Raw genomic sequence first — 26140 nt, forward strand, 5'->3', positions numbered from 1 at the left:
ATAAGGAATAGCGTGGAGGACATTAGAAGGAAGGGAAAAATAAGGGGGGGAGGAATTGGAGGGAGAGATGAACCATGAGAGACTATGGACTCTGAGAAACAAACTGAGGGTTCCAGAGGGGAGGGCGGTGGGGGGATGGGTTAGCCTGGTGATGGGTATTAAGGAGGGCACGTACTGCATGGAGCACTGGGTGTTATACGAAAACAATGGATCGTGGATCACCACATCAAAAACCAATGATGTATTGTATGGTGACTAACATAACATAATAAAATTTTAAAAAAAAATCTCGGCAAGAAATAAAGGCCTGATTTATGTTAACAAAACGGGACCCAGAGGGCAACCGGGGCCAACCTGAGGTGGAATGGACACTACTTCAGGAAATGCCCGAGCAGGGTCACAGCACCCCCTATGCACCCACTTTCCCAAGCCAGAAACCTGGGAGGTCCTTCGCCCCTCTCCCTCAGCCCATCAGTCAGTCCTACCCATTTCCCCTCCAAAGTGCCTGCTGAGTGTGTCCCCTCCCTCCCTAAGAACACGGCCTGGTTCAGGCCCGGCCTCACTGCCTCAGAGAGTCACCATGAAATCCACTTGCATCCTTGTTGCCAGAGTTGTCCACCCCACACCAAATCTGACCACGTCGCCCCCTACCCGAAAACCAACCAGGACCCTTAGGATAGCCCTGAGTGTCTTAGGGTAACAGATAAGGCCCTTCGAGATCTAGCCCCTGCCCGCCTCTCTGGACTACTTACTACGTTGTCACAAGTTCCTGCCCTATCTCCAGATTCCCCAACTTTATGCTCCAGCGATAGGCCAGGGTTTGGCACTTCTTGCAAACATTATGCTGTTACATGCTCCCGCGCTAAAGCCCAGGGTCCCTCCTGCTCAGACCTTGCCCAGCTCCTGCCGGCACATCCTTCTCAAGTGCTTATTCACCAACCAAAGCTTCCATCTCACCATCGGCGTGCCGTGTGCGTATCTAACTGCCTGGTCATTACTTATATAGTCTGCCCTCCCCCACCACGCTGTCTTGTCCTTGAGGGCAGCCACTTGCCATTTCATCTCTGTGTCCCTAGCACCTGGGTCGGTGCCTGACGCAAAGCAGGCACACAGACGGACAGCAGACTGACAGGGGGACGGATGGGTGGTTGGATGGACAGACGGATGGATGGATAGATAGGCAGACAGAACACAAACAAACGGAATTGCTGAGATGGGGAGGGAAGGGAGTCAGGGAGGCAGAAGGAATGACAAAACAAGAAGGAATTTAAAGATAACATCAAGAAATCCATGAACCTAAGGAAGCAGGGGGTGTGGGGACACAGGAGCAATCCATCTGCACTGTATGAAGAGTGAGCAATTGAAAGAAATGTGAGAGGGAAAGACATTTATGAAGGCAGAATGTAACTGGTAAGATTTTTAAGGGGACTGGAAATTAGATGTACAATCTGAAACAAGGTAATGCCCAGAGAGTTTTTATACTACAAAAATAAGGGCATTCTAGTTTTAAAAACTGAATTCAGAAGAAAATCTCATCAGAAAAAAAAAAAAAAGTAAATCACTCATTCCTTAAGTGATTAAAGTGGTTACTTACAGTGCTTCTTAAAGCATCAAGGGACTCTGAAGGAGATTGCAGGGAGTCCTCCTTTATCATGGGATCCCACACAAGGGTAATGGTGGGGGGAATGGGAGTTGGTGTTTCCAGGCATGAAAGAGACTCATTATGATGGAATGGAGGGGGAGGGGAGGACTAACAAAAAGTGGATTGGCCAACTCTGTCCCCAAGGGCAGGGGACCCTGGGGTCAGTTGCAAACTCTGGAACAGTCACCAGTCTGTTCTAGAAACCTGAAGCTCCCCACTAATAAAGAGTGCAGTCTTTCCTCAAGAAACAGAAGAACCTGCACAAGCAAAGTCAGCCCTTCTCCCAAAATAGGTGCTGGCAACAGTGGGTGGGCACGTCGGCTGCTGGCCCTGTCATCATCTTAGCATGGACCCTGCCCTTATTGAGGTAGGAATATCCGTTTCATGCGCCAGGATCAAAAGTCCCCCTCGCACCAGCTGGCATCTGTAAATTTGCCAGCTCAGTTGTGAGCAGGGTGGTTTCGTGGACATGTGGCTGGTGCAGTCACGGGGACCCTGTGTCTGGCGTAGCGCTCCGCCATGGGGCCCCACATTTGATTTTGCACCAAGCCTTGGGAACTAAGCAGCTAGTCCTGATTATGAACATTTCTTTCACCAGTAGGCAAAACAACTCCCTCCTAATCACAAGTAAACAAAGGAGGCTCCCTGTCCCCTCCCCAGGACAGATCAAAGTGTTTGTGGAATTCAAATTTTAGAGCTAATATAAGCCCTAGAGACTCCAGCTTTTAGCTATGGGCTCCTTCCCTTCCTCATTTCACAATCGAGGAAACTGAGGACCCAGAAGTAAAGTGACTTTCCCAAGGTCACCCATAAATCAGTAGCAGAGCTGGGCTAGGGTGCAGGCCTCTCAAGAACACACTAGAATCCCCATGGTAACAAAAAGAGTAAAGTTTATAGCAGGGGTACCTGGGGCCAGGCAACATAGAGTTTGAGCAGTGCAGCATATCCAGGGTGGGGGGATTTTTATAGCTTCTTACACCTCTCAAACCCCCACCTGGACACACTCCAGCCACACCCACCACACTCGCACCATGGCCACTTCTGCTGGAAACACATGCCTGTTTCCTGGCACCCTTCCCTCAGCCAACATCTCCCCTGGAGAGTCTCCAGTCTTCCAGGGAGGGGTGAAGCGTGTCTCTCCACTAGGCACTTGTCACAGTCTAGGTGATTGCTTATTAACTTGTCTGTCTCCCTAACTAGACTGTGGACTCTGGAAGGCACCACGAGGACCCTGTGCTGACGACCTGCACACAGCTGTATTCCCACCTGTGTCTGGCCCAGAGCGAGCACTCAGTCAATACATAAGGAGTGAAGGAAGGAAGATGATGTTCCTAAAGAAAGAGATTCTGGAAACACCTGGGTGGCTCAGTTGGTTAAGCGACCGGTTCTTGATTTTGGCTCAGGTCATGAGCTCAGGGTCCTGGGATCGAGCCCTGCATCCGGCTCCATGCTCAGTGTGGAGTCTGCTTGGGATCCTCTCTCCCTCTCCTTCTGCCCCTTCCCCTGCTCTCTGTCTCTCTAAAATAAATAATCTTTAAAAAAGAGAAAAGAAGAGAAAAGGAAAGGAAAGATAAGAAAAGACAAGACTCTGGACCAGAATAAACGGGATTGTAGGGAGTGGAGTGAAGGTTGTCCAAGTATGAGTTCCCCTAAACAAGACAAGTCTAGACTCTATACCCACCTGGACTGGTGACCTCGTTTGGCCTGAGAGCACAGTGCTCAGAATGGGTAGGAGAGGCACAGCCTCCTGGAGGCCAAGAAGGCACAGAGCCAGGAGTCTGCCCTCCCAATATATTTGTTAAAGAAAAAGAAATAGGGATAAGAGAGAATATTTGGAAAGCGGGCAGAGGGCAGGCTTAACCAGCACACCAGATCCTTCTGTGGAGCCCACGCAGCCCAACCCAGCTCATGGATTGCCAGTCTTGCAGGAACAGAGACATGCAGGTGCTCGCTGGGACAGGAACAAAAGTAGCCAGGGCAAGGGAGGACTGGGGAAGGGCGAAGACGGGGGCAAAAGAGAAGAGACTATTCTCTCTTTGGAAGCTTCCATTTCTGCAAACAAGAGTGAACATCTTGTTCACTTTCTTTCACGTTGCTTCTTTCACCTTGTTCTCTTTCAATTTGGCTCTTTTCAAAGTTACTCAACTCTCTTTACTCTCCTGGGTCTGTTTCCTTACTGCAAAATGACGGTTGTGGCCCATTTCTATGGTCCATCCCAATGACACCGGAATGGTAAGTGGTCGCACCTGGCGTCTGGCTCCCATCTGTACAGGGCACCATACCCCTCCCGATTGTGGACGACCAAGGCCGGACAGAGCAGGGGCCCACTGGAGAGCTCCCTCCCTCCTCCATAGTCAGGGAACAGCTGAGCCCCAGAACCCAACGCAGACTTAGACAAGCTTTCGTGGCATTCTTGCGTTGAGCTATGGATGTTTCCCAAGTTTTAAGCTCTCTGACGCTAGAGTGGGGAGAGTCCATAGAGATAGTGTCACTTGAAGAGGAAAACAGGCCCAGAGGAATCAGAGCCTTGCTCAAGAGCACAGCCAGTGAAGGCCAGAACTCTGTCCCGCACTCCTCCCTCAAAGGACGGCAGGACCGGTTCCTCTATTCTCCTCTGTCCCCAGGAAAGGAGGGAAGGCCACGGTCTCCCGTACCCTCATCCCTCCCCCCATCACCAGCACTTCCTCAGGAGCTGGAAATCTGAGAGGATGCAGTCCTGCATACAAGCAACCTCTTTCCTCCTTCTAGGCCCCCAGGAGCTAGGATACGAGACAACCGCGCTGAGACTGTTTTGTTTCCTAACATTTGCACAGCCCCTAAACCTTCTGGAAGCTTCACGTTTGTGGTTTTGTTTGCTCTTCTCCCCACACCTCACACCTGCATCTTTCCTCTGGACAGACAAGGACAAGATCAAGTCCCCCTGTGGGGCCCAGCCTAGGCTGTGGCAACGTTAGGCAGTAGCTCCCTCAGGGCAGCAGCCTTCCGGCTGTGAAGTCATGTCCATGACCCCTACTGTGTCCACTAACATTAACCCAGAGAGCAGTAGATCCGCTTCAGTGGAAGCCTGGGGGTGGTCCTTGTGTATCAAAGTCCCGGCTTTACTCAGGCATCTTTGAACACTAGACCTGACAGAAGGGTCTAGCCAGGTCCCTTAGCGGTCCCTTGCTTCATTAACCCCTGCAGGTCACTGCCTCTTTCCCCCACCCGCCAAAGCCAGATAAAATGGACACTGCCCAATTTGCTGCAGCAGTGACCCTGGCATATGTCCTCAGCCGAGAGTCTGCTTTACCCTGCGCCTTTGCTGGAGGCCCCATCTTGCCCCGGCATTAACACCTGATGCCTTGGTATTAGGGAGTTCTTCCTTCCTCCACCAGGGGCCAAATCCCAAAAGTCACACTTCCGGTTTGCAAAATAATTCACCACTGGGAAGCTGGATTTGATGTTAGGCAGAGAACAAAAACAGCCTTCCCCTTCCCTGTTCTGGAGCATTAGAACATGTGAGCGTCTCTCTCTCTCTCATACCTATACCCCCAGCATCAAGCACCCCCAGCACAGGGGCACTCGGCGTGCTTATGGAGTGAGCCTCTCCGGGTCTCTGCTCTTAATGAGCCACAGCCTCAGGGGCCCAAGGAGGCCGCCCATATGCAGGAAATGTGTCCAGGACATTCTGGGAACATCTCTGCAGAAGAACCACTCCAGCCCTCGTGGGTCAGGGAAGACATCTCAGGGGAGCCCCTTCTGTGATTAAATGACCTCAAACCACTTCCAGGGAGTCCCCAGTTTCCAGCAACGGGTGAAGCCTGGGACCATTCAGTCCTTTCACTTAGCATGAAACCCCTTCAAATATAGATGTGTGGAGGCCAGCTTGGTACCTGAAACACCTTGCCACCCAACTCTTTGGTTTCTGGAGCTAAGCATCTATAGCGATGAGGCAGGTCACCAGGGGGATGCAGACAAGTCTGGGAACAGTCGCCTGGATCCCCCTGGGGCAGCTGGAAACTGAAAACCATGGGAATGGGCTTTGGGTGAGCAGAGGTGACCTTGAAACATAGGCGGGCAGCAGGGAACTGTAACCTGCAGACACTTGAGGCTCTGGCCAGGAAAGAGAGGAGCCTAACGCTAGTGTGTTCAAGCTGGAGACCTGATGGGTGAGCTCCTCCCCTTTCCCTCCAGCAGCAAAATTCAGAAAACAACTCTATTGCCAAGGGCAGCTCAGAAAAGGAGTAATGCATGGAATTTTGCTTTGTTAAGTGAGCTGAGACGGAATGAAGATCAGAAAGAAGGGAAGGCAGGCAGTCTGTGATTGGCAGACAAAGGCAGGCCAGCAGCAGCCTATGACGCCCACCTGGCATTATCTGATGAACAGCAAAAACAGGCCCTTCTCCTGGCCCTTACTTATGATCTACGTGGGGAAGGTGTACGTGAAAAGGCGGCCTAGCAGGAGTGGACAGACAGCAAAGCCTGCTGCATCTGACAATGCCCTTTGTCTCTATACCCCTAGGGAGAGGAGAGGATGTGAGGCTTATTCCTTTCACTTAATGCAATCCCCAAGAAAGAAAGAAGGTGCCTGATTGGTCCTATAGACTTCTCAATCCCAGTTACACATAAAAGTTGCCTAAGAGGCCTACATAAAATTACAGGTACTTGGACTTCACCCCAGACCAACCAACCAATGTCTGGAACAATTATTTGGTTGCTGTCGGTTTTTTTGTTGTTGTTTAGGGGCAGAGGGAGAGGGAGAGAGAATCTTATGCGGTCTCCACTCCCAGCGTGGTACCGACCGTGGGGCTCGATCTCACCACCCTGAGATCATGACCTGAGCTGAAATCAAGATTTAGACGCTTAACCGACTGAGCCACCCAGGCGCCCTGGGGAGGGGGGGGGGGCTTGGAGGGGGAAGGGGTTGTTGGTTCTTAAAGCTCTCCAGGTAATTCTACTATGTAGTTACTGTTAAATTAACGAAATCTTGATCTCAAACCAGTTCAGCCCGAAGAATTCCAAGTTGACCAGATACATCCTCTCCACCTGGAACACAGAGTCCTGCTCTAACAGCAAGTTCAGGCTCAGCATCCCTTCGTGGCATAGCCCCAAAGTCCAGGTTCATGGCTATGTCCCCATAGAGCCCCAAACAAATACTTCAAATACTTGATTTAGTAGTCTTCCTAGGGACCAGGAGCTAGACTTGTGGCTGCTTCAAACCCGAATAGTCAGGTTTAGGGAGAAATGTTGCAATCCCAGAATGGAGTGGCTCTTTCCACAACCAGGACCCAGCATTCACTGGTCCTGCCAGGCAGAAAAGGGCTGGCAGACATTCACACAAGGTGGTGGTTGTGATCATTACAAGAAAATAAAGTGCTTTTCACGCTTTGTCTTTTCTATTTCTTGGACTTATAAACTGCTTATAAACTGCTGTCTCTCTGTTTCCCCGAGGTTGGGCACAAACCAGTTAAAAAATATTTTAAGTAAAAGGCCAGTCTAACTGATAAGTTCCATTCAGCATTATCAGTAGCCATTAAGTTACAATTCTGAGAGCTGAGGGAAAGAAAATACTTTGTGATGTGATTCAAGAATACATTTTTTTTAATAGATTAGAGGTGAGACCTAAGACTGCCTCCCTTCCCCATATCGACTCCCCTGCCCCACTCCCCGCCACCTGCTGTCAATGTGTCCCACATATTGGTTCCTATAAGGAATGAAGAAATCGATGCCAGTGGCATAGCATTAACACATTTACCAACCTCCCAAAGCCACAAGAGTACAGAAGTGCCCCCGCTGAATTACTGGTTAAAAATGGGCAGAGTATGTAGACATCAGCCAGTTCCAGGATGATGTAGGATCCACCTGAACATTCCAACAAAGGAGTCAGCAACCTTTGTCTGTAAAGATCCAGAGAGTAAACATTTTAGGACTGCGGGCCATGAAGCCTCTGTCACAAAGACTCAGCCTTGCTGTTATCGAGCAAAAGCAGACACAGACAAAACGTAAGCAAGGCTGTATGCACAGGACTATAATCCAAAACATTTTACTTGCAAAGAGAGGCAGGCTAGATTCGGTAGTTGGCTGACCCCTGTTCTATTAGACAATAAGCTTCCATTTACTGATCTCGGTGATATTTAATGGATGACAAGAAAGAATGGCATGGAAAAAGACTGATATGGATTTAATGACAAATATTCCATATTGGTTGCTGAACACCAGAACGCTGTCCAAGGAACCATCATTAAATAAAACAACCTGAAAATAAGGCAATTCTCACATATACAAGCACACACTCACACAAAACCTGTTACTTTTAGGATCATTAAATTATTCACTATTTTAACAAACAGCTGTAAAATAACATTACAGTGAAGGAAAATGTGCACAAACTTCAGAAACAGTTCAGATTGTCTATGAACACAGGTTCTTCATCTGTACTTTTTCACATATGTACAGCCTCTTGATCCTGAAGAAACGACATGGCTCAAGGGGTTAACTTCTCATCTTCTCTTTCCAACTCAGAGCTCAAGATTGAATCAAGCCATTTAAGCTGACGAAACTGCTCCAGCTTTTGCTAAGGAAAGAGTAGCCTGAACTTGACCAAACTCCCCAGGAAACAAATGATACACTTGCCTCCACCGTCATGAATGAGCTGATGGAAGGAATCTTCAAATTAACATTTTTAAGGGTGAACCACAGTTAATGGGGTTTGCTGAAGAAAAACTATTATTCTCGAACTAGAATACAAGAAACAACCTCCTGACTGCATTTAAATTCACTTAATGCAGCTATGTTCCCTGAAGAATTGTAAGAAAAATGGAATCACATTTTAAGTGCACCATGAGAGTAGGGGTCTTGGTGGTTGGGCTGTTTTCTTCTGCTGAGGGATTTGCTCATCAAAGGGATACTGAAGTGGTAGCTGACTCTCTTATCCATGGTACTTGAAAGAAGAGAGGTCAATGAAATCCAAACATTTCCACTGCCACCAAATTCTTTTATATTAGCTTCAATCTCATTTCCCTGTTGAATTCTTTCTTGAAAGCTGCCCATACGTTAACATAGCTGATGCAGACGAGACTGTACAACAGAGTACAACGGCAGCAAAAGGCCAAATAACCCATAAAAGTGGATAATCAATCCATGAATAATCAAAAGTTGCATGAGACTTCATAGGCACAGACTTGAGAGAACTTAAAATGGCTGGAAGAGGTAGATGTGCATAAAAAAACACACAAAGGAGTAAGATTACCTACAAACTGGCTATATTATTTTCAAAGGAGTCCCATACACTTAGTATTCAGAGTAAAGAGTCAGAATAAATAATGGACAAATACTTTGTTCATATTACTCAACTAAAAGAAAATAAAGAATTAGTGTCTTGCAAAATTATCTTTTGAAAATGTATTTGCATTTGTAAATAACAACAAACTGATTAAGAGGGTAAGATCAACAGGCATTATACAAGCCCAGAATTCTCAGGATTTTTTTTTTAGAAGGTGTTTTTATAAGAACAGAAACATGCTTCCCTACAGTCCCCGAAGAGGTTCTTTGCTAAAATACAACTGATCAAGTATAAATTACCAGCATCCACAGAAAGTCTGCTAAAACTGTAAAAACAATCTTGCAGTTTTTCTTCTTTTCCTTCAAGTGTGTCCAACAGTTTGTGAAGATGCTTCCATGAAAAGTACAGGGCAACTAACAATCACTGGTGAAGAAAACAGGATTGCTTTCCACAGCTCTAACTTCTAAAGGCGAACCTAGGGGACGGATTTTCAGCATAGGTAACTGGAATCTGTACAAGAGTCATCTAACTACATCCCCCTACTAGAAACAGAACAAACCTAAGACACCCTAATTATGTGACAAAGACCAGCTTTGTCAACAAGGACATCTTTGGCCCTTCTAGACTAGCCTTAAGTTTTCCACAGAGCGTAAGAATTTTCAGTGTCTTGATTTTATTATATAAATCATGACAGGAAGTCTCTCTAGCAGCTGAGCTGGAGAACACAAAAGGTCAGACCATGCCTATCCCCACGGTCATCAGTCTCTCTTCCGAACAGCCTGCTGTACTCCTATCCCCAGGTCTTCCCTACGACAGGGGTCATAATACTGATCTACCTCACAAAGATGTGAGAAACAACTAACAATCATTAAAAAGCGTAAAGCACTTTACAAATATAAAAGTGCTATTTTGGCATTTATATAACAACCAGAAAACATTCATTGCTTGTGCTATTTGGCAATTTTGCACTTAGACCTCTCCCTGCTTGTGCCTTCCTTGTGTAAAGCCTTGAGCTTTCTGCTGTGCCTCCCTGTGTTGATAAAAGATATTTCTACTCAGATCAAAAGCCCATATCAATATGGATGGAGGTGGCTGTTCAATTATCTCCCCCATTACTACCAAGGGGAAGGGGGGCATTGGATACAGAGTGAAGGCAAATGAGACAAAGAAGCCTTGTACCCCAACATGTGCACATTTGCTCTCCTGGATTTCTCACATAAGGCTAGCAAAACTCTGAGCTAGATGACTTTTGTAGTAGGTCACTGGGGCAACTGTTGCTGATCTGATATTCACTTCAAACAAGCATCATGCTGACCTGGGAAAGGGAAAGTCACACACAGCTGGGACTGTTTCATTTCCCTGCACAAGTGAGACCTGAAATACCGGGCTCGGCACACACCTAACACCTGACAACCACATAGACCACCCTGACCCAGCATGAAGCTAGACTACTTTAAAGGAAGTAGCAAAGAACCAGGGGCAGGACCAAGATTTCCCAGGTGATCTTAAAGCCAGTTATGACGAATTCCCAAACGTCGATTTTGTCCTTGAAATCAGTGTGTAAGCTTTCCTGCCCAGTTTCCCCTGGATGCCTCAAAATAGCAGCTAACTGTGGCTCAGAGAAAGGAAGGGAAGAATATACAAAATATCCTCTCCTATAGGATCGACAAGGTTCCTCTACTTTTCATGAGACTATAGCTGATGTGGGGGGACAGGGCAAAACAGTGGCTTAACACCTGGAGAGACCAGGATAGAATTATTCATACCCGCCTTTTATTTTACCCCATAACCCTCTCTTTAACCCCACACCCTCTCCCGATTCCCACCGGCCCTCACAGCCCAACCTACTCTATTACCTGACATCCCGTTCACTCCCCTACTCCCCTAACTCCCCTTCTTCAAGGTCCTCAAAGTGCCTGCTCTTCCCCCGCCCCCTACTGTGTGTATTTGAAGAAGGCATAGCTCAAGCACATCTCCCAAACATGTCCTCGCTGGGGAGGAGGCAGGCAAAATATGACACCCCAAAAGAACAACGCTGACTCAACCCTCCCCATCAAGACCCCCTAACACCAAAAGACTCCCCGGTCACTCTCGGATTGTCCCTCCCGACCCTTCCCATTTCTTCCTACGCGGTCTATCCCCAGAACGGCTACTCCCCACATGCTCCCCGACGGCAGTGTGTCCCCCCCACACGCGGCCCAGCCCTAGCACAGGTGCAGCTTCTGGTGCTGCGCCAGGTGCGTTTTGTAGCGGAAGCCCTTGCCACAGCCCGCGCACTTGTGCGGCTTGTTGCCGGTGTGGATGCGACGGTGGCGGATCAGGTGCGAGCTCTGGATGAAGCTCTTGCCGCACTCGATGCACGTGTAGGGCTTCTCGCCCGTGTGCGTGCGCTGGTGCTGCGTGAGCGTCGAGAAGTCGCTGAAGCGCTTCTCGCACTGGCCGCAGCGGAAGGGCTTCTCGCCTGTGTGCACGCGCAGGTGGTTCACCAGGTGCGAGTTGCGCCCGAAGCCCTTGCCGCACTCACGGCACACGTAGGGCCGCTCGCCCGAGTGCGTGCGCTTGTGCGTGAAGAGGTGCGAGCTGACGCTGAAGGTCTCGCCGCACTCGGAGCACATGTAGGGCTTTTCGCCCGTGTGCACGCGCTGGTGCTTCACCAGGTCCGAGCGCCAGCTGAAGCGCTTACCGCACTCACCGCAGCCGTGCGGCTTCTCGCCCGTGTGGATGCGCTGGTGGTTGGCCAGGTGCGAGCGGCGCACGAAGCCCTTGCCGCACTCGCCGCAGGCGAAGGGCCGCAGCGCCGCCGCCCCTGCGCCGCTGGCCGCCGCGTGCGCGCGCCGGTGGCTCAGCAGGTGCGAGCTGAGGCTGAAGGCCTCGCCGCACTCGGGGCACGGGTAGGGCTTCTCGCCCGTGTGCAGGCGCCGGTGCTTGAGCAGGTCGGCGCGCCAGCTGAAGCTCTTGCCGCAGTCGGCGCACAGGTTGGGCCGCTCGCCCGTGTGCAGGCGCAGGTGGTTGGTCAGGTAGGTGTTGCGGCTGAAGCCCTTGCCGCACTCCCCGCAGCGGAAAGGCTTTTCGCGCGGGGGCCGGGCCAGCGCGGGCCCCGCCCCGAAGCCCCCCGCCACGCCCACGCCCACCATCCCCACCATGGCGCCACACTCGCCCGCGAAGCCGAAGGGCTCCAGGCTGGCGGCAGCCGCGGCCTCCGCCAAGCGGTGGATGTGCTGGTGCTGCAGGAAGGCGGCGCCCGGGCTGAAGCTCTCCCCGCAGTCGGGGCAGATGGTGGGTGCGTCCATGATGCTGGCCATCAGGCTGTCGAGCTCCCCGAGGTCCATGGCCATGGGGTGATGGAGCCGGCGGAAGCGGCGGTGGGCCGGCTTGTCGCTCCGGTGCCGACTGCCTAGGGAGAGGTGCCGCCTCCAGGGAAGCATGGGAGGGGGCGGCTGCTCCTCTTCGTCGAGCCGGTTCTCCCCAGCGCTCTCCTCTTCCTCCTCCTCCTCTTCCTGGGGGCTCCGGGAAATGCTGTCGGATTCAGACAGTCCCGGGAACATCGCCATCTCAGCTACACCAGATTGGTAATCATCATCTTCGCGGAGCGCGGCCCCTTCTTCCTCACTCAGCAGCCCCTCTGCAACAGAGAAGGTGGCACAGGGGTGACTATACTTGGCGCTCAAAAGGGAAACCCAGAAAAAGCCAGTCTCAATAAGAGTGCGGGCCATGGAGAAATTCCCTCCCCCAGATACTCTCAACCTCTCTCTCCAAGGCCCCCACGATTCCAGCCTCCTTCCCACCTGGTGCCTCCTGGGGAAGGCCTACAGGAGTGTGCTCTGAAACCCAGGCAAACAAAGCTCACTCACCCACCCCCTTGGCTGGCCAGTTCTTCTAGCAACGGTCTCTGGGGCCCAGGCCCTACCCATTGTACCTGAGGCTCTGCTCAGCAGAGCCATCTGAAGGCCTGACAGTCTGCTTGAAATGGGCCAGGTGGGACTCGGGGGGGTCTCGGAAGAGATCAGCTCACTCTCACAGCTCCCAATGCCTTTCAAGGACCTGGCCTCAAAAGACAAGGCCACTCCAGCCAACCACAGGAAAAGATCACCTGTCCTAACCAGGTAATAGGCTGATTTTTAAAATATAACTTGTTGAGGGTGGGACAACAAACCAAACACACCCCAGCTTAAGGGCTTTACTATGTAAGCCAGGCAGGAGGAGTGAGCACAGGACCTGGTGGTGGTGATCCCGGCTTAGAGACTTCCAGAACACACAACTGTCTCTGACTGCTTACCTCCGAGCAGAGGGCACTCCAGAGAGTTACTGAGATAGGAAACACTAGGTGTTGTGCACACTGCAGGGGAGAGCAGCAGGAAGTCTGGGATGCGTCACAGGGGAGGGGATGTAACCTCATTAGTCTTGACCGTAGGGATTTCCATTCATTTCTGTCCCCAAACCATGCACAGAGCAGTATAAAGCAACGAGCACCCAGAGATGGGACCGAGGAGGTGGACGGAGGGGGAGGGCCAGCACTCCCTCTTTCCAGGTCAGGAACAGCAAGGGATTTAGCAGAGGCCTTGAGCATTTTGGGCATTAGCCACATAAACCTGGGCAGGTCACTTACCACTGAGTTTCCTTATCTGCAAACAAAGACGATGGTGACTGTAACTGCAAACATCTGCATACTTTGTTAGCACAGGGCTGCGCTAAGCAGGTCATCTGAACTCCCCCCAATAACCTGATGAGGTAGGTTTTGATGTTAGCTGTGTTCCCTCTGGTGTTAATTTCTAGCAGTGTTCTGTACGCCGTAAAGTGCTGCGCCAGCGAAGTTACCCTTTTCATCCACATCTACCAGAACAGCCCACCTCAGACTGGACTGAAGAAAAGGATGTTCCTCAGGCTTAAGGTCGTACAGAATCCATGTAATGGTCTCTGCTAGAGGGCTCTCCCACAAAGAATGCTGTGGCTGGTTCTAACTCTAGAGGCGCTAGAAATAACTGTGAGGGGGGCAACTTCTACAGAAATGCCAGCTTTTCCTCACCTGGGCAGATGTCAGACACCAGATCCCTCTCCTCTGGGTCCCCTCCCAGAGCGTCATCATGTGGGTTGGAGCCCAGATCCTGCTGTGGGGGGCCTTCTCTCTTGTCTGCGTCCTGTGGCTTAGAGCCCATTCCTCTTTCTTCTGGGTCCCGTTCCCTGTCTTCAGAGTTCTCAAAATCAGAGCCCATCCCTTGGTCTGCTGAGTCCTGGGCTTCACACACACCCTGTTTATTTTCTTGTTCCATCCAGGAAGAACAGCACAAGGGAGGTGACCGGGGACCCCTGTTCCAGACAAAACACAGATAAAGGTCAGGTCAGTCTGGCCTCATCCCCTCACTGTATCTGGCTTTGGATTCCATGAAAATCAGTGGCTCGGTCCAAGAAAATGTGTAGAGTTCCAAGCCCCAGATGACAAATCTCTGCTTCACCGCACATTTTAAGATGCACAGAACCAAGCACAAAAGAGGCTGGTCTGGGTGGCACGGGAACAGTGGCAACCCCTTCTGAGACCCCATGCCAACTCTCACTGGACTGGATACAGTTTCATCTCCTTCCATCTCTGAAGTGGCTTTTTAGCCTTAACAGTGGCTGTTTCCGTTTTTCGGCTAAGAAAACGTAAAGCTCAAAAAGAAGGACCCCATCAGCCTTAGACCAACTTGTAAGCAGTAAGGTGGGGATTAAACCAGTGAGGACCTGCTGCTTTCCCGCACGCAGTGAGTCAAGAGAATCCAAGCTCTAGCCGGGCTGCTGGGGGGTGGAAGAGGATGTAGGGACCCTCTGTGTTAGAAGCCATCTCTATAGCCTCATTACATATTTTGCCTTATTAGATCCTTTCATTGTAGGGAGCCCTGAACAGGAATGTGACCCTCACGTAACTGGTAACTCCATCTACAGCACAGGCCAACGTGTGAATTGTAGGAAGAAAATGACATCAGGTCCCTAAACCCTTTGTGGATGTCAGGTTTACATGTAAAGGCCCCTTGCCAAGATGGAGCAGTTGAGCCAAAAATAATCGACTTCTGCCATCCATCACTCTTTCGGCTTAGCTCAAGGCAGCAAAGCAGATTATCGGTCAGGGATCTTGAACTGAGACTTTGAAGTGTCCAGCGCTGTCTGGCTCAGCAGCCCCCAAACAGGACTCACACGAATGCGGCTGAGCAAAATGCTCTTTCCTTGGCTGGGAGCTCTTCCTGCCTCTGTTGAGAGGACCTTCCCCAAGGCAGCCCTGGCTCTGCACTCTTGCCAGCGTTACTCCAGGGCCCAAGGCAAGTCAGTTGGCCTCTGCTTGTCTCAGTATCCTCATCAGTAGTGCAAGCTACTTAACCTTTCTCCCAGGGAAGACATCAGAAGGAGACGTTAAGATGGACTTTGGAAAACACTGTAGAGAGGAATTGATACTTGGAGCTTTACAAATGTGGAATACACAGGTCATTTCTCTTTCCAATATGGCATACACAATTTCTCTTTTTCAGTCCTGATGCCATCCCAGCACACCTCAGACATACTGGCACCACCATAATTTTGGCAGACTCATTGCCCTATCTAGCATATTCTACCCTTTCTCGGAGATGAGGATGTACTCCCTAGATTAGAGTGAAAAATCAAGCCTGTCCCTTAAACATCATCAGAAAATGGCCGTGTCTGAGGCTGTTCGGGCAACAGTGTCCTGGAATGTAGCTGAGTTTCTTTAGAAGATATACGGTTTAAAATGACAGGTTCCAAACACTCAGGATTAGGCTCTAGGAGAAAATCTCATTAAAACCATAGTCTTTTTAAGAGGAATATTGCACAAGAGACTACTGACCCTAAATCACTTCCACCCGTAACTCTCTCTGCCTTCTGGAGCTCAGACTCTCTAACAAGTACATCACTTGAGTCTGCATATATAACACACCCCTAGGGCTAGAGGTGGAGAGGTAAGAGTAGGATTTTCAAACTTGTGACCTATTGGTTTGCTAGTGGCTAAAAGCAGAGAAGGGGCGGGGGACCTAATCCCAGACCAGCGAGTAGAATTCTACATCAATAAAATCATCAAATAAGCATGTCACCAGAAACTCATAAAACTAAAATGGCAGGGTCTGGTGCCTGAGATGGCACAGAAGTTGCCCGCAGCTCCCCACCCAGAAGGGTGGGCATTAGGGGTCCACCCCAGAAAGCAGAGCAGCTTAGGGTTTCTCCTCTAACCCCTTTTTAAAAAGGACACCACACCTTCTTAGTACCTCAGGCACAGCAAAAAACAGAAGAAGAGTACTTTCTGACTTGTGATTTCTCAGGAACCAAGAGATAATTCATACCAGAGATATTAAACGAAGAAACATAGCTTTTATAGATTTAAGGGGGAAGAAGGAAAAGAGGCAGAGGCTGAGATCCCCTAAAAATCCCCAGTTGGAAGGACCCCAGAGGCTGAGATCCCCAGCTGAGATCCCCTGGAAATCTGCATGGCCCACAATATGGATTCAGTTCCATTCACACTATCCCATTATGAGGTTCCAGGCAGCTACCAAGTAATAGAAAAGACTATTCAGAAGTAAGGAAAGGCAGTCATGATATATCGTTAGATGAAAACTAGTTGTGTTTTTTAAAATCTCATTTTCTTAATATATGCATACTATATAATATACATACACACATATATATATTTACACATGTATATACAGATTCAGAGAGGAAAATCAGAACATTATTGAGGTGTTAATCAAACATCTCGGTCACTTCTAAGGGTTTTGCACCATTTAATCTAAACAACTCAATGATGCAGGGTATAATTTTCAACTTCAAAGACACACGAAGAAACAGGCAAAGAAGTTGTGACTAGCTCAAGGTCATACACATCACCAGGGACACAGCAGGGATTCAAACCCCTGCAGGATAGTTCCAGTGCCCATATTCTTAGCCAAAAGCTGGTGTGTTGCTTGGGATCACTTTTCTTTTTTGTGAACATCTGTATTTTCTATAATAAAGATGTAAATTTTTTTATCAGTAAAAAAGCCAACTTTGTTTTTAATGTGATAAAATACACTGAAGGAAAAGCTACATTATTTTAGAAACAACAAGAAGACAAGGACAGAAATCGTGCTTATCTCAATCTATGGAAGACAATTTTCAGAAGTGTTATCTCAACACTGTGGTATAAGTGAAGTGTCAGCCAGTAGATCTGTAAGCACATTTGGTTCCAACTTCTTTCCCATTCATTCTCAAAATAAAAACTAGCAACATGTTTTCTTGGGCAAGGCCAGGGCTGGATAATGAATGGGTGGCAGGGCACTGTGAGAGATTTGCGGCTATACTGACCTAGGTTCAAATCCTCTGCTCTGTCAGCTACTTTACCTTGTGCAAGTTCCTTAACCTTGCTCATCTTCAGATTCTGCATCGATAAAAACTCTACTGCTGCCTATGAAACTTGCTTATGTCCCATAGGGTCTGTAAAAGCAGCAGGCGTAGAGAGACACAATAAATGGTAGCTGTAATGTTACGAAACTTAAGCGAACTTCTGGATTTAAAAAATTATGTATACACACACATACCCCTCCTCAGTTGAAGGTCACAGCTGTATTCACCAAGAATGGCCTTTGGCAAGTACATCACAGAGCTTCCTGTGGCCTCGCTACTAAAAGCTCTGTAACGAACAGCCCACCCTGTGGACACAAGAGCCAGCAAGAGGGCCTGGGGTGAGGGAGGGAGGTGCAGTTCCACAGTGGTTTGGAGATGTTGATATACATCCTGCATTCAGAAAGTACAAGCTGAATAAACCCAGACGCTGCTGGAGGGGACACCCCCTGGCCACCCCCACAGAAGAGACAGAAGTTTGGGGGGGGGGGCAGAAAACCAAACAGGTACTGGTGAGGGCAGTCAGGAATTAATTCTGCATCTAGCTCTAATCACTGAACGAGCAGCCATGGGGAGGAGCCCCTGTTTTTGGCCAGCACAGCCACTGTGCTGTGTGACTTCGAGTATTTGCCCCCCTGGGCTTGTGTTCCATGAGGAGGTTGGGTCTGAATGTACCCGAGTCCTCTTCTAGCTTGTCCTAGGACATGCAGGAGAGAGTTAATCCAAGGAAGCATCACTGTCAGGGCCATGAGACATTTTCTTTTTTTTTTAAAGGTTTTATTTATTTATTTGAGAGAGAGAATGAGAGACAGCACGAGAGGGAAGCGGGTCAGAGGGAGAAGCAGACCCCCCGCTGAGCAGGGAGCCCGATGCGGGACTCGATCCCGGGACTCCAGGATCATGACCTGAGCCGAAGGCAGTCGCTTAACCAACTGAGCCACCCAGGCGCCCCCATGAGACATTTTCATTTTTACTCAACTAGCACAGCAAAGCTATTAATGCCCCAAACGCCCCCCACCAACACCACAGCTTTCTCTGGGGTGCAGGACACTCCAGGGTGGGATCAGTCAGCTCTGCCAAGACTGCTCAAAGCCTAGTTTCTAGAATTTGCAATATTTTCATGTCCCCTCCCAACTCCATGCCCCCCAACTCCAAAAAGAGTCTTGCTCATTACCCTGGAAAGTCACTAGGAAGATGCTCAAATGCCTTCTAGACAAATCCAACCCCACTGGAAAGATGAATCAGATCAATGTGAAGCTAAAGCCACAGAGTGGAAGTAAATTGGATAAAGTATGCTGGAAGGAGGTGTGGAGGGAAGGAAGAGAGGGAATTGAGGTGGGGGAAGAGGAAGTGAGCGCATTTTCCCAGTGGCCTCCTCTGGGGCTATGTGCAAAACCTAGCCCTTTTCCAGAAGCGGGAGCCCCACCACTTTACGGAGTCAACTGCACTTCCTGGGAGCAGGCTGGGGCAGACAAGCGCCCCTTTCCCTCACCTTCCTAAAAGACAAGGCACTGGCCATCGTTCTCCAGGGCATCTGGCACAGGACCCCACACACGCATGCCACCTCTGGCCAGGGTGGGTGGAGTAGCACGAGGTGCCCCCAGGCCCCTGCTGTGAGACGGTCTCCCCCCTGGGCCATGCTGCTCATCTGACTCTAATAATCCAGTAATTCCGGGAGGCAGACACAGGGGGCCACCCACCCAGTTCTACACGTACAGAACACCGAGCCTCAGCAGATGAGCTCCCGGTATCATAAGGATTCTGGCCAACATGTCCTGGCTCCTTGCCTTGGCATCGCTGCCCGGGAAGGGCACGCTGAGCCCGGGAAGCCGGAAGGGGGGTAGCAGAGCATGGCCCACCCGGGGCCCCGGGCAGGCGGAGGGGTCGGCCAGTGCGCAGACCTCCCCCTACAGGCTCCTGGCCAGGCCGGGTGGGGGAGTCATGTGCCACGGCCACTGCCAGGTGGCCAGGAGCCAGGCCGGCGGGGCTGTCATGTCAGGGGAAGGAAGCGGCCGGGCAGAGGGCCAGGAGCGGCTCCCACTCTGCCTCCTCCAGGCTGCAGCGCCTTTCCTGTCTCCCCGTCCTCTCAAGGATGCCTTCCTTACCTCAGCGCCGACAGGCCGGCCTCCCAGCTCCCCCGCAGCCTCCAGCCTTCACTTCCCACGCCCCCTGTGCACCAGCCGCTCCCTGGGGAGGGTTTCCATAGCAGAGGCCCGGGCAGGGACGCCCGACTGGGGAGAACGCTGGAAAAACAATTTAAGTCTGCGGTCCAAAAGGCTGAACTCATGACCATAACTGGGGTCTAACCAGGGATTCCAGGGGGTTAATCATTTGTCAGTCCTCAGCACCAACTGAGTAAACAGTCAACCAGCACTAGCCTCTCTGGGGAGATGGCCATCAGGGTCCTGCGTCTTCACGGTGAGCCTGTGGTTTGAAAGAACCCCAAGGGCAAAGAAATCCACCTGACCATATTTGCCTGGATGCCTCCAGTGATCAAGGAGAGTGTGTCCACATCCAAAGCGGGCAGCTGACTTCCCCAGTCACACACCCAGATGGTCCAACCCAAAATGCCAACCCTCCCGAATGGCAGGCTACCACATGAGGTGAATGTTAATTTCCCACAGAAGCCAAAAGATTACTGCAGCTAACTACTGAGTACTCACCAGACAGGAGAAGCTAAAATAATACGGTTTCCTCCTTGTGGTTACTGTTTTACCTGGAGGGGAAAGCCCAAGCTGAAAAAAGAGAAAGGCTCAAACCAAGGCAACAGAGAAATCAATTTACAATCCCATTGGCCAGAGCTAGTCTGAGACGCCTTCCAATCTCTTTGGTCGAGAATAGCTCAAATGTCCTTAGGGTCAGGCATTTCCTGTCTGTTGGTTGTGCTGGGGCCCCTCAGTTTGGCCGAGGGCCTCAGCTTGTCACAGCTGTCAAGCCTTCACCACCACTCTCCTCCCTCTGGAAGAAATAAGAATTCCTGCAATTCTGAGGCACATTCTGAGTGCCCTCAAAGTGAGACCATCCGCCCTTCGAGGAGAAGGCATGAAAGCTACAGGTCCTCATGCAGGCAATTTACTCATCCATGCTTTACATGAAATGGTTAGAACGTCCTACCTGATGCACAGAGTATCCCCTCTATCCACGATTCTTTTCTTCACTGTGCTTGCCATTGTACCAACACCACTACCGCATACATCCTCAGCTTCTTTTCTGATCTAGCACTCGGGCAATCCTCAGAAGAACTGCTTCAGATACCTCCTCAGTAGCTGGCTCAAATGTTCGACATTTGTTATTTCGTGGAAACATCGAGTTGGAAATCCCTTAGCTCTTAACTCCTTCTACAGCCAGAAAAGTGAGGCTTGGAAAGGGAAAATGACCAGGTCAGGAACCAAGAGACAGCTTGCTAGAAGAGTTATGGCCAGAATCTCAATTTTCTGATGGCCTCTCCAGTGATCTTTCCATCCCTTTAATAGAAAGCACCACTTCAAAAACAGCCAGCTAGATAAATCCAGGGCATATACCGACTTGCTTTTTTTCCCCCCCCACACCATTTGTCAGCATTCTCCAGAGAAACAAAACCAACAGGATGTGCATATAGGGAGTTACTATAAGGGATTGGCCCATGTGATTATAGAGACTGACAAGTCCAAAATCTACAGGGTGGGCCAGCAGGCTGGAGATCCAGAAAAGCTGCTACTACAGTTCTAGTCCAAAGGACTGTCTGCTGGAGAATTCCTCCTTACTTAGGGAAATCAGTCTTCTTGTTCTAGTCAGGCCTTCAACTGACTGGATGAGGCCCACCCATATTATGGAGAGCAATCTGCTTTACTCAAAACTTACCAATTTAAATGTTAATCTCACCCCAAAACTCTGTCACAGAAACACCCAGAATGTTAGATCAAGTATCTGTGCACCTATTGGCTCAGCCAAGTTGATGCATAAAATTAATCATTACACACAATAAAAAAAAAGTCTACAATAATCCCGTAAGTCAAAACCTACTCATTAAAAACATCTTCCTTTTTATAAAAACCATTCCTATATATGGATAGTTGAACAGGGTGTGTATGTCCTGTAGAGGACAACAGGGAAGAATCAAAATTAATCGTAACTGAAGAGCTACATAGATACATCTATGGGTACAGGCACAGCTCCCACTGCAGAGACAGACACAGTTTAACAATCTGTTTCACTGAAGGACAAAAGAGAAAGCCGACTTAGAATGCACAGCAGGTGTATGTGGGATACAAAGTTGTTAACAAACAGCTTTCTTCTGGAGAGTTGATGCTGGAATCCTTGTTAAGGTTACCAGATGGGGCCAGGGGACCTCAGGAAGTCTTTTCCACCCCAGATGATTCCGTGATCATATTTCCACTGGAATGAACAGTCCTCAAGAGGATGCTCACCACAACAGAGAGAGAGGAGCGTTGGGACCAAAGGGTTTGATGCATACATTCAATCACCCCAGTTTCCCTCTACAAATTCAACAGGCAAAACTGCTCTTCCATTTCTCTGCCCAAAATAACTGTTTGGTGGTGTTGATGAAGAATGGGCGTTCGAGCCCAGTTCATTTCAGCAGTGGGTAAGTGACACCTCTGCGTGCAATCTGCCAAGGTGTCTTCGAACAAAGAGAGAGCAGGAATAAAAATGTAGAGACGTGTCCTGATGCTTCCATTTCCCTGCCTAATTAAATTGTAAACTCTAGAGCTAGGCTGTTTTCAGCAAAAAGCGAAACATTTATACACTGAAAACTACCTTTTTAACAAGTACGTACTTGTGTTACTCTTATTTCCTTAAAAATAACATTATCAGCGGGCGCCTGGGTGGCTCAGTCGTTAAGCGTCTGCCTTCAGCTCAGGTCATGATCCCAGGGTCCTGGGATCGAGCCCCGCATCGGGCTTCCTGCTCAGCGGGAAGCCTGCTTCTCCCTCTCCCACTCCCCCTGCTTGTGTTCTCTCTCTCGCTGTCTCTCTCTCCCTGTCAAATAAATTAATTAATTTAAAAAAAATAAATAAAAATAAAATAAAATAAAATAACATTATCAGCAAAACCCAGATCATAGGAACTATAGGAGAACTATAGGAGACACATCAACAACGATGAGAAAATTAGCAAGAACGATAAAGAGAAAGGAAGGGAACCTGTATGTCAAAAAACTGGAGATGTACCCACCAACATCAGTGCATAGACCTTATTTAAATCCCAGTTCAACGAAAGTACAAAAACAAATTATAAGACAGGCAGGAAACTGCCAATGCTGATTAGATATTTGATAGTAAGAAACTTGTTCATTTTTTAAGGTGTTGGTGTTGGGAATAAATTTACAAAGGTAAAGGTATACACAATGAAATATTTACAGGGGGAAATGGTATGTCTGGAATTTGCTTCATTTGAAATGAAATGTCTGGAATTCCAGGACAAAGGGGAGTGAGCAGGGATGCAGATGAAACAAGATGGCCATCCACTGATCACTGGTGAAGCTGAAACCTACTTTCGTGTTTGCTAGAAAAGTTATTAATAAAAACTTTTAAAATAGAAAATATACACTTTTGTTTCTGAAATTGAGGGTTGATTAGATTCATTTAAATTCTGAACAGACTGTAATTAACGGTCAGTGACTTCCACAAAAGAACGAACTTGCTTTTACGAAGTATGCCAAATCAGGACTGATTACAATGCTCAATACTGAGCAGAGCCCATGAGACCTGGGGGCAGAGGCAGTGGGGTAAAGAGATTAAAGGACCTTAATAACTTCGATGCTTTTGAGACTTTTTTTTTTCTTTTTATGAGATAGAAGAATAGCTGTTAGATGCAAAATAGAATCAGGGAACGGTTTCCACTTTCATCTACTTTTACATTTCCAAAGAACTCAGAAGAGGATCTTGCCACAGCCTGTGCTTATTTATTTCCACCATTAGCTCAGCAACTTTATACGGAAGACCAAGGGGGAAAGTAAACCTGGCTAGGAGTCTGCGAGAGGAATGCTTTTTCCCTGGGAAAGTCAAAGTGACGAAATGATGTGAGTGAGTATCCAACAGACTGAGTACACCGATAACTGGTCATCCCCAGAATGATCTTCTAAGGGCATGAAAAATGTTAAGGTGTGTGTCGGTGAAAAGAGAGCTAATACACGAACTAGTGATGTATGAAAATGTGATCTCCATGAGATGAACTCAGGCAGGAAGAGAATTACTTTACTGGCCCAAACTGAGAACTTTTAAATTTAGATAGTGTCCTTCTCAGAGAAATGCCATCCCAAATTTACTCACACCACGCTGCAAAGAGAACAGCGAGAAGGTATCATGTTCCCACTTTAGGTTGGAAACCAGCAGCTCACAGTTCTCATCCGTTTTAGTGAAGGGTTCACGGAAGTTGTCTCGGGTCACAGCTTTCCCCCAGGAAGTGGCACGCTTGTCAAGGAGACTGTGGTGTCCAGGGCTCATTCACAGCTCCAATACCATAGTTCCCAAGCCATTCGTGAGGCTCAGGCCCTTCGAGTTCCTTAGGTCCCCTCTACCTCCAGCTCCTAGCATTTCCTGGAGAGAGCAGCAGTCCTGTACAAGCTTGGAAATAGAATAATGGTATTTTTCTTGCACGTGGGTTCTTAGCCTGAGGGCCTTCAGAGTCCATGAACTCTCTGAAACCTTTTCTGAAGGTGTTGGCAGCAACTTTCTTCTGATGAGAAGACCCATAGCTTTCTTTCCCTTGGACTCTGAAAGGATTCACGGCGTACAAACAAAACAAAAACCCGGCAATAAACCATTGCTACACAGGACTCACGATACATTCCCTAGCATACTATTTCAGAAATCCAGAGTGGTTTTGGGAAAGAGGGACAAAAGCCCACAGCACCACCTTATGCCACGAAATCTTTTGGTGGATTGGTGGAGAAGAGAAGATACTGAGAGCAGACCCCAAATCAGGTGGTAGCAGAGACAAAAATGTCAGTTAATTTCAAATAGTGGCTACAGCAGAATGAGGGGTGCAGCAAGAGGGCAACCTGCCTGATTGGTTTGCTGGTCTCATCCAGCACCCTATTTTACAGATGCATCAGGCAACAGAGTCTCAGAAAGGTTAAGTGAATTACCCATGAATGTACCAGTTAAGGGCAGACTCAAGCTTAAATTACTGACATTGCAACTTTTGTTCCAAATCCCCTTTCTATTCAACCCCACGCAGCCTATGGTGCTTGGCTGAAACTCTCACGCTGATGATTTGCCACCGCCCTCCCCATCATTACCTCACCTGCTTTTCACTTCCTAATCACTTGTGGTACAGGGCAGGTGCACTAAGAGGGCCTTACGTAGCTCTTCAAGCCTCTAACACACTGCTTCTCTGGGATGTAGCTAATTTATACAAGTTTGACTGTGGGTTTATGGCTCCCATCAGCTGCTTACTTGGGCAGTGAGTCAAAGCACATTAATCAAGCCATTACCTACCCAGGACACAACATGCTTTGTTAGCTAATCCTCCTTTTCTCAAAGGAAAAAGAACTAAAATCTGGCCAAAGTTGCCAACTCATTCCTAACAAATCATCAAAGTGTTCGCAAAGTCATCCAGCCTGCAAATAATAACTTGGAAATACCCAGGTGAAAAAGGGGGATTCTGGGAGTATCAAAAAACTCCACAATATCAGGAGCCCTGGTTCACACGTAATGGCAAGTAAAAAAGTCTACCCCCCATACTCATCCAACATGACCCATTACTACAAAGACAGTTTCTCAGATTCACCCTCTTTTCTGTTACATCTTTTCACTCCTGCTGTGATAGCTCTGCATTCCCTGTGTGGGAGGCGATGCAGAAGCAGGCCAGGTGATGGGAGCAGGCCAACCCCCAAGCTAAATTTTGTTGAAGAGACAATATCCACAGACAATGAACCATCTCACAAATTTTTGTTGTTGTTGTTGAAAAGGTCTTTAAAGGATCCCTCATTCTACCAATAGGGAAAATGAGGACTAGGGGAAAATCGGTGGCTTGTTTGAATTCACAAAGGTAGTGAGTTGGTGGCAGAATTGTGACTACCATCCAGGTTATATGATTCCTTGGAAGTTCAACTTCCCCTGCACGGAACTCTCCCAGCCAGCTCTGTCATATTTATGGGTTTAGTGCTCTGGATTTACTGATACAGCACTTCCTTGTTCTCTTCCAGACTCCTGCTAATTTTTTTTTTTCTATTTTAATTATCTTGCCTCTAAAAAAACCACAGAAAATGTTCTTCAAACTTATCTTCATGTGATGCTTAGAAATGGTCTCTGATTTAACTTTTTCTTAGACAAAACAGACATTTTGCTGGCTAGAATAAAGCAGTCATTTGAATGAGCTTTGACTTAACGGGAGTGTTATGGTAAACGGTTAATGATTCCAAGTCCTTGGTACAGCATTTGAAAGAAAAGTCATCATGAGAGAGAGAGGGTTAGAGAGAAAAGAAAGCCCAGGAAGCATCAACCTGAAGAATTAGTATTGGTTATGCCATTTTAAAAGAATTTTAGGGGCGCTTGAGTGGCTCAGTTGGTTAAGCGACTGCCTTCGGCTCAGGTCATGATCCTGGAGTCCCGGGATCGAGTCCCGCATCGGGCTCCCTGCTCAGCAGGGAGTCTGCTTCTCCCTCTGACCCTCCCCCCTCTCATGCTCTCTCTAGCTCATTCTCTCTCAAATAAATGAATAAAATCTTTAAAAAAAAAAAAAAGAATTTTAAAAGACATTTTTCTATCAAACTATGAAACTCTAAGAAGGGGCACTTTTTCCTCACATTATCATCTTTTAAATGCCCCAAACCGATGACCAAACTATACTACATTCCCTTCTGCAGTGCCATTTTTTGGCCAACAAGTTTCACAGGCTCCCGGGACATGGAGGGATCGGTGCCAGGGAGCCCCGATACACCGCTT

The 26140-nt window shown here is 48.5% G+C and overlaps 1 protein-coding gene across 2 annotated transcripts in view; it reads right to left on the minus strand.

Annotated features, from left to right (window-relative positions):
• Positions 1-7783: 7783 nt before the first annotated feature.
• Positions 7784-26140, minus strand: part of ZNF697 (zinc finger protein 697) — a 29800-nt gene continuing 11443 nt past the window's right edge. Inside the window, exons 1-3 of one of the 2 annotated variants that reach the window (XM_081815795.1) lie at positions 17450-18004; positions 13927-14207; positions 7784-12525 (exon numbers count right to left, since the gene is read on the minus strand). In XM_081815795.1, coding sequence (XP_081671921.1) covers positions 11108-12525; positions 13927-14170 — 1662 coding nt within the window. In that variant the 5' untranslated portion in view covers positions 14171-14207; positions 17450-18004 and the 3' untranslated portion in view covers positions 7784-11107. Of the gene's footprint in view, positions 12526-13926; positions 14208-17449; positions 18005-26140 lie in introns of those variants that run through there. The other variant, XM_081815796.1, reaches the window with a different exon arrangement.

Source organism: Leptonychotes weddellii, chromosome 4 (genome assembly GCF_054177405.1).
Source record: "Leptonychotes weddellii isolate Sample4059 chromosome 4, ASM5417740v2, whole genome shotgun sequence".
Taxonomy (NCBI): domain Eukaryota; kingdom Metazoa; phylum Chordata; class Mammalia; order Carnivora; family Phocidae; genus Leptonychotes; species Leptonychotes weddellii.